Source organism: Erigeron canadensis, chromosome 2, assembly GCF_010389155.1.
Source record: "Erigeron canadensis isolate Cc75 chromosome 2, C_canadensis_v1, whole genome shotgun sequence".
Lineage (NCBI taxonomy): Eukaryota > Viridiplantae > Streptophyta > Magnoliopsida > Asterales > Asteraceae > Erigeron > Erigeron canadensis.
In genome coordinates, this window is record NC_057762.1 from 34,224,614 (window position 1) to 34,234,148 (window position 9,535).

A 9,535-nucleotide genomic window follows, 5' to 3' on the forward strand; every position below is an offset into this window, starting at 1 on the left:
ATGAATTCACACACATTTATCAAAATATTTTGCAATACTAGTCCCTGGTTTTTAAGTAAACATAACGTATAATTAATTATTTATTATTTATGCATTTCGTGTTGGAACCACGTTAGTGTAATGGTCACTGATCATCCATCATTTCTGATATGATAATTAACGATAACTAAAATTCCTATGTCTAGTAAATATATAATGAACATATTTACTCTTAAAGACATATTATAGAGTTTCTCAATAGATAATTGCAACTATGAGGACTAATGTTATACACATTAAACACCAGAGGGTTGAATGTGTAAATTCTCTCATTATAAATAGAGAGTCATAAACTCTAATTTAAGGTTAATGAAGAATCACTAATCACACATAATACCCTCACTAAATCTGTGCATCATGTTCCAGCCGAATTTATTATCATTTTATTACTCAATCATTTTGTTTTGGAAACTCAAAATTAATAGCAATTAATCTTAATGCTTTTACAGGTTTCACAGGAAGATCCGAGATGTTTTATCATTTTAATCGAATCATGTTTATTCCAACATTTCGTTCATCATGTCTGATGTCTCTACATTAATTTTAGGATTTGGAATTTAATAAGAAATAGAGGAATATACCACATACAGTTGAACAAGTCTTAATCAATTTGGGGTATCTCGTCATCTCATGTCGTTTCAGGTGTTGTTATTTTTGATGTGGTCACTAAAACGGCTCCCAAATTGACTACTTTGCAAATTCGCAATTAGGTCTTGTTTATTAACAATTATTAACGTGAATTTTTTTTTATGACTTAATTAAGAATCCTTCTCAGCTCCATAAGTTGATTATTCGAGGCATACATCATCTTGTAATAAAACTCCACATACAAATAGAAACTATATATATATTCTAGTTCAAGTAAACAAATATGAGTATTAAAGTTAAACATATAAGATAATTTTTTTCCCTTAATTAAGGATCTATCTATAGAAGTAAATTTCCAAAAAAATAAATTATATTGAACTAAATAAACTTTATGATTTAGATGTTTTGGAACAAAAAATGAATTAAAAGTTTAATTCCTATTAAATTAAAATAACACATTTTCAATAGTTTTTTTTTTTCTAAAAAAGAAAACTTACATAATATCCATAATAATTTTAATAAAAACATAAAACCAAATTTAATATTACATGAAAGAAAACATTAATATTGTTTTTAATACACTTCATTTCACGTGCAATCATTTTCAAGAGAATGTTTCCCATGTCTACATTCATTTTGAGGTGGAATTCTAAGCTTGGATCAAAATAATGCTCACTAGTATAGATGGGAGTTTCGCTTCCTCAATAGCTAGCTTGTCATTGATGATTTTTGGTAAACATGGAACCGTCATTGAAGTTATTATTCTGTCTACGTTGTGAACCATATGTTTGGAGATGTCAAAACAGTGTGCTCTTCTATGACTCTAAGTTTATAAAATGTAATATAATTGATAGCATTGTTTTTAACTCGATCATTTGATAGATTTCAGTAGATTCAAAAATTCCAAGCAAGAATGGACATTGTGATTGCAAAACCTTATGTCCCCATAATACATCTCGCTAGTTTGTTTATCATATTTTTGCCCTTAAAAAATGAGAAAAATATTGTTTTTTCTTGTAAATTCGAAACTTTACGATGTTTTATTTGTTTAACAACATTTTACGCTCTCATAGTATAAATATTAGATTTTCTATGAGACACCCGGAATGAAAAAGTAAATAAATCTAACTGACTTTTAAACGTTTTTTAGATTGTTATACTCTCAAAAATTGATTTTCCGACTCCGTCACTGATTGACCTTTTAGCAACCACTTAATCTAGTGGAATATCGCGGTAACCCTCCAATGGAAAGTTCGTCTTTGCCTTGTTTCCCCGATGGCGTATGCTGGCAATGTCATAAGCTCTCGCGGCCTCTTCCTCTGTTTCAAAAGTCCCCAACCACTTTCTCTGTTTCCCCTGAACCATTATCTCGGCAGCCCATTTCCCTGACGGTCGTAAACTAACTCCTTTATATTTCTTCTTCGGTCTATCTGTGAACATTTGACAGCCTAAACAATCTGGCGGCTGTCTTCGACAAATGTTGCACATTACGTCTTCCTCCGGAAGGCATAACTGATCGTTTCCGCCTCTTATGACATGAACTAGTGTGGAAACTATGATGGAATTCTCATCCATTTTTTTTAATTCTAATGAGAGCGATATAAAGGTTTTTCATGGAAAGGTGAAAATATATGTTTTTTTTGCTTCATTATATAGTTTTGGTTACCCCAAGTACAAAGGAAGGTAAGGCTAAAAAAGCTTTTTTGGCTCGATCCTGGATAAATAGTACGACATTCGACATTTACGCTTCTTGCATTCAATAACTGCATAACAACAAATATGCCAGCACCTGCCTATGCCCTATATATGGTATTGTGTCGTTCACATGATGAATGAGAATGTTATTCCTAAATTATAACTATCAGTCCCCGAGGTTTCATATGATATCTTATAGATGACGCTAGTTTTATACCATTATTCATTTCTGGTCTCCCACTAGAGTTTAAACCTTAAAAATGGTTTCTAATATCATTGATTCATTTCATTATAGAAAAAAAAGAAAATGATAAATGTAAATAGTTTGATAGACATATATAAACTTTTATAAAAAACTGACGCAGACATATTACATATATGAAGATAAATTGTTAGGAGCAAGAGACCGAACGGGTAGAATCCATGTATTAGCCTCATATTTGTAGACTTGATTTTAGACCTATTAAATTAGTCAAATATATTATTACTTTTTTAGAAAACCAAGATATATAACTTTGAATTATTGTCGAGTTGTGTTTATTATCATATTTACTAAAGCTTATGAATAATAAACCCAAAGAGTTAAAATAAAAGTTATATGTTATTTTAAAAATCGTATTTGTAGAAAATATTTAAAAAGGTGATCTATGGGGTGAACATAGTATAAAATCGTCGGTGTTGATGAAAATTCAAAATTTTACATTAAATGATGTCCAGCTAGTGTAATATTTAAACTTTAATTATCTATGCTATATTATAAAGTAAATAAGGTTTCAACTTTCAATTTCAACAATGTATGCTTGATAATGCATGATGTACCATACATCAATGCTTACAACTTTCTCTCTCCTTCATAAATCATTTTATTCCTCTAATTATTTCAGAATCTTTTATATCAAAAACCATACATCAATAAACTATAAAAATTATATCGGTGTTTTTAAAATTTCATACTCTTTCATTAAAGATGTCATTCGATATACTTTCGAAGAATTTTTAAATACGAGGGCGGAGCTCGCACGCCAAAGGCATTTGGCTATGATACTTTATGACCTATCACCTTCTATAACCTATCACACTTTATGACCTATCACCCTCACCATCTCAGCGCCGCAACGCGTAGGTACTTGCTCTCGTTATATCTTTTATATATAACTATGACTTCTTGTTACCAGATCACTTGATGATGGTTCTGCGTACGTACATTTCAGGCAATTTAGAGTTTATAATATTGTCTAACCGATACGTGACGCAAAATTTACATTTCATTTATAAAGGGTGGTAATAGCTTTGAAAATGTGAAAGTTGTAGGTCTGCAATGGAAGAGACTGAAAATATAGGGACTATAACTAAACTTCTATAAAAGTTAAACAATTTGAGTTTGTTGACTAATAAATTTAAACATGTGCGTCAACGTACTACGTTAACTCTGACGTCAGGTTTAGTCGTTCCTTGCAAAATGAAATCTATCAGTAATCTGAATATATATATATATATATATGTATGTAAAGAATCTCAATGGCGGATGGCCGAAGTTATTTGACTCGCTCATTGGTAAAGTTCAGTTTAAAAAATGTGGGTATTATATAAAGTTCAGTTTAAAAAAATTGTTGAAGTCATGCTCTTGATGATTTGTGTTTCGATCGTTGACATCTCCCCATGATCTCAAGGTGATGCATATATATACCTACTATTTTTTCTTTAATATGATGTAGATAATTAACGACTATTAAAGGGTGGTTAATGTTTCTTTACTTAATACATATATAAGTTCTATTTGATGCATGCCGTGGTGAACCAGAAATAAGTAGTAATCTCGATCATGTTGATTATGGTGGCAACCAGGTGAACTAAACAGGTTCGAGAATGGGCCATTATGGATTTTTCCTGTCAATATACGGATCGAGTTCATATTAAATTCTGGTAGCACAAGTTGTTCCAATCAATATATATACATTACAAGTCTACGTACAACAATACCTACAGCGAGCGGGTGATGATCAAAAGATTACATTGCTATTCGTCATTAGGCTTAAATAAAACCATAACTGCATGCATAGATTATTAGCTAGGAGTCCGGATTATAGAAAACAAATGACGAATTTATGAAACAGAAAAGAAAAACATATATACTTATTGGCCACTTTTATGAGTTTACTAGCTAGAAAAAATGGTTTATATAATTAAACCAACTTTGACAGTGATAAGATATTCAAGATAATGACATGACAAGAAAAGGATTGTAAGATTACATATATTTTCATAGTTATTATTTGTCTATCTCATTTTACTAGCTCCAGTGGGAAGACCTTAGAAAAAATTGTACGGATAGGATAAATTTAGAGGGAAACGGTGTAATAGGTAGTTTTGCCAAAGAAATTTGTAAAAGTGGGAAGTCCGGTGTTGGTAACACCGAACTTACACAAATCATCAAAAGTCCGGCTACCGTTCTTCCTTACGTGGCTCCATGTGGCTTTGAGAGAGGGGGTGAAACTGAAAGGCCGGTGGTGTCATCACCGGACTTTGATTTTTCCTTTCAACACCGGCGATTGGAACACCGGCCTTCACTTTCTCTTCTTTCTTCTTTTCAATGCTCGATTTCAGACCTTGTATTCATGGTTATTGAACAACATAAGCCTTTGAGCCACCGAGTTTTATTTTTCCTTACCAACATATAAGATACATGGTGCTCATTTTTATGAAATGAAGACAACAGTGAATTGTGAAGTATAAAAAGGTGGAATTGTTGTATTGTTTTGAATTGGTTAATTTGGGAATTGTCGTATTGTTTTGATGTGAGGAAGGATTTAATTGCTGGACTTGAAGAATTCTATCATCTTGAAGAAAGAGGAAGATGATAATTAGAAAAGATAATAAATAAATAAAATAAAATTAAAAAAAGTCATCTATTTTGTTTGTTGATGATCCATATTGTATTTTGTGGATTGAGGGTTGAAGTCGGTTTTTCAATTTCTAGTCTAAATAATAAATATAAGTATAAATAATGGATAATGGTGTGGAGATAGTGGTTGGATCTGACAGAGTTTTACTTTCCCAATACACATTTTCACTTGACCCACCGCCCTCTTGTGATATATCAAAAACAATCAAATTCCATATTCTCTTTTTAGTTTACACACAAATTATATTCAACAACAGCAAATATGTTTATTTTGGACAAAAATTTCCATGTCACCATCTTCTTCATCTCTGTAAGTGCCGAAATTCTCAAACGTACACTTCCATCTCAAACAATCACATGTTTTCGATATATTATGATTACACTGTGATGATACATACATCTAAACATATAATGTGAAAACGAGCATTAAAAAGAAAAAAGAAGAGAAAGTGGAGGTCGGTGTTCCGATTGCCGGTGTTGAAAGGAAAAATCAAAGTCCGGTGATGACACCACCAACCTTTTAGTTTCACCCCCTCTCTCAAAGCCACCTGGAGCCACGTAAGGAAGAACGGTATTGGCAAAGTCGGACTTTTAATGATTTGTGTAAGTTCGGTGTTACCAACACCGGACTTCCCGTTTTTACAAATTTCTTTGGCAAAACTACCTATTACACCATTTCCCTTTAACCTTATCCTATCCGTACATTGAGTCTTGTTTAAAATTAAACTAAAGATTATTTGGTGTATGTCTTTACCTAAGAACATGTCATTCACTTGTTTAAAACTAAAGATTTTTTTTGATGTATGTGACTTTTTGGTATATATGTAATCATATATTTGTATGGTTGATGGTAAAATTATAGGATTCGAAAAATTTATAAAAAATTTTAAGGATTTATAAAAATGTAAAATTATAGGATTCGAAAAATTTATAAAAAATTTTAAGGATTTATAAAAATTTGTAATTAAGGATATGATATAACAATTAATTAATAACACCTAAGGACAAAATGACATATTTAACATTGGAGATATATATATAGCCTAACGAGTGGAAAAATTTCTTGAAATGGGCATTTGAGGAGGTGACTTTGTCAAATAAGTTGTTGTTCCAAAAAAACTGTAAAACAAGGGAATCTGTCATTGCCATTGCCGGACTCGTGATTTCAAAGCGAGATCAGCAGTGGCACTACTGGCCTTGCGTGTCGCACAGTTGAGGAGCAGACGCAGCAGGTTGGAACTGACAAGGCACGACAGATTCACATGCAGCTTCAATAATTTGGATGAATGTCGTGTGTGTGTGTGTATATATATATATATCAATGCATGATATGTGTTACTTTAAAAGAAAAAAATCCATATCTAAATTTCCATACCCCAAATTCACTTATAACCTTCAAAAAATTTAAAATAGATAATGGAATCTTCGTCGTCATCTGATCCATCATCACCTCGTGTAACATCCTAAACTTTTCTATCATTGCTTTGACTTTGACCGCTAGTTGACTTTGACATTGCTAGTTGCTTAAATGCTTAAGTAATTAAATGTTGATGTTTGAATGATAAATCTAATACTTGAGCTAGTTAATAATGATCATAAGATGTTATTATAGTTTTTGGATAGTAATTAAGGTGCTCCATCGGTCGTTTGAGTTCACAGTTCATTAGTTTGAGCTTTAACGGTCGTTAGATTTAAGTCAAGGGCACTTTAGTCATTGTGCAAAGAGGGGGACAGTTTTGATAGGGTTTAGGCAGCCCTAATCCTTCATTATCTTCAGGAGTATGTGTGTTTTTCTTGGTGTGAGCCTCCATAATCTCCATAGCTTGGTTTTCATTGATTTCGGGTTAAATTGGAGTGATTAAACGCTTGTAGATCGAATTTCTAATCATATTTAAGGCAAGGATAGTAATAACTACTTATTTTTGGTTATATTCATCTATTCAATTCGTTCATATATGGTCTTGATCAATTGAATACGTTTTATTGATAGAATCGATGATTTCAGGTTGTTCGGCAACCCTTATTTCGATCAATTGAGGTTTAGTGATTTCCTACAGGTATGAGCGTGATATTGATGATGTTGTGATGATAATATGTATTTCATGAGTCTCACATCTGGTCTTGAGGTTTGATTTGGATTCGATTGCGTTTGTGAGTCGATTTAGGTCATTCGGGTGTCAAATCGACTAAAAAATGAGTATAATGAATCCATGAATCAATTTATGATTTCATAATGATAAGTAAGTATTAATTTGATGTGTATGAACTGTAGAGGTCGTGGTTGCTTGACAAGGATGTTTGATGGTGGAAATTGTTTGCAAAACAAAGGGTTTATTAGGTCTGAAAATTCAGTCATATTGCAAAAATCATATCTTCTTTATATGAACGATATAGGAGATCAATCTTATATTTGTGGAAACCTCTATGTGTCCCCTAAATTTGATATGAACAAAGTTTTCTATGATTTTGCCCAGAGATATGCGAAAAAATGTCGATTTCCAAAAATGGTCAGGTTTCGGACGAATTCTGCGGACTTGTCTTGCAAACGTCATAAATCATTCATTAGAGAACTTCAAGAGTTAAAATTTATATTTCTGGAAAGGTCTTTGAATTCCCTACATTTCATAAGAACTAAGTTTTGACTCATTTGGTTGTCTAGAGGTCGAAACGTTGCCTGCAAGTGAAGAGCGCGAGTCAGTCTTTTGACCAACACCCCATATGCGGCGCATATAATTTATGTGCGACGCATATCGAGGCCTGGGAGGGTTCTGGGTGATTTTTGAAGCAGATATGCGACGTATATTCAAAGCATGTGCCGCATATAGTGCCTGTGAGTCCGGTTGAGGTCCGAAACAAGCGTTTAAGGGTCCTATAAGTGTACCTAAGTTAATAGATGGTTTTGTAACCTTATCAGGATGGGTTTATGCAAGTATAATGACTATGAACTTGATATAGGTCACTCGGGATAATTGTGAAGCTTGTTAACTTGTGTTTGGTGTATCGTTGTGCTCGTCATCAGGTAAGATACACTACTTTGACACGCTGAAGGTTCAACAAAAACATAGTTTTCATATAATAACTTCCCCAAATGGTATCTTGTTTGCTTATGGGTATTCAGGATTATACGGGAGGTGATATGGCTATGTAGATGAATATTGAAGCCTGAAATGCTACTCCAATGATATGAGATGATATGTATTGTTATGATATGTTGATATGATGGAATAAAGTATGTGATGACATGAAAAGTCTATGATGTAAACATAAATTGACATGATATTGATATGATAAGATATTATGTTAATAAAATGATATGATGCTATAATGCAATTGATGATATGATGACGCATTACTACGATGATATGACGAAATGATTATGCAACGATATGATAAAGCGTTACTCTGTTGTTAAGATGAAATGATGCTAATATAACATGATGATACAATGTTATTATGTTATAACGATATGGTGATATGAGTGACATGTTGATACAGATTGTTTATGACTTGACGATGTAATGTTAATATGTGATGACGATATGTTGATGCTTATATGTCTTATGATTGATTGCATGGCTTGAACACCTAGTCACTAGACTTCTATAGGTTTGCCATGACACATGCACGATTAAGGGCTCTAAACTAAAGAAAGATGTATGTGATTGGTTTAGGTGAAAGTGTAGCCTAAGCTAATATAAAGTAAAGAAAAGTACACGTGATTAGTTTAGGTGAAAGTGTAGCCTAAACTAATATAATAAAGAGGTCTCAAGCATATGTAAAGTCTTGTGTTAAGCTTAACCCATGCTAGTTCTTCGGAGCTAGTGTGTACGTGGTCACGTGGCGAGGGAATCTAGATACCTCCCTGTGGCATAGTTATGTTTGAGTGTATCCGGGTGGATTAACTAACCACTACACGCGCAAAGGTTAAACGGTATACTCAGTTGGATCGACTTGGTCTTTCCTCAACGATAATGATGTACAGCCGTAAGATTTGTCCATCTAGTCGGGTGTGACTTATGTTACACATACAAAGATGTATATGTTATATGTGAAGCGTGACTTATGTCACAACTACAAAGATGTTCAGATGTTATATGTGAGATACAAAGATGTCCATCCTATATGAAAGACGTGTAATGCAAGATGTGATATGATATATGTGATGACTTGTGATGATATGTGCCTTAAGGACGAAATATGACTTTTCTATAATGTTTTAAATGGACAAATGTTTTATAAACTTTGTGTTATCTTACTTAGCTAATTCGTTAGCTAACACTTGCTCTTTTAAAAATGTGTTGTGCCATCAGG

The 9,535-nt window shown here is 32.8% G+C and overlaps 1 protein-coding gene and 1 long non-coding RNA gene across 2 annotated transcripts; one reads left to right on the forward strand and one right to left on the reverse strand.

Moving 5' to 3' along the window:
- Window positions 1-1,839: 1,839 nt before the first annotated feature.
- LOC122588141 (ethylene-responsive transcription factor RAP2-6-like) lies at window positions 1,840-2,202 on the reverse strand. Its single transcript, XM_043760276.1, has one exon. It carries the CDS (start codon window positions 2,200-2,202, stop codon window positions 1,840-1,842), a length of 363 nt encoding a protein of 120 aa, XP_043616211.1.
- Window positions 2,203-3,857: 1,655 nt separating this feature from the next.
- On the forward strand, window positions 3,858-5,061 carry LOC122589970. Its single transcript, XR_006322380.1, has 2 exons — window positions 3,858-3,992; window positions 4,168-5,061. It is a non-coding gene; the product is annotated as an uncharacterized LOC122589970 (long non-coding RNA).
- Window positions 5,062-9,535: the final 4,474 nt, after the last annotated feature.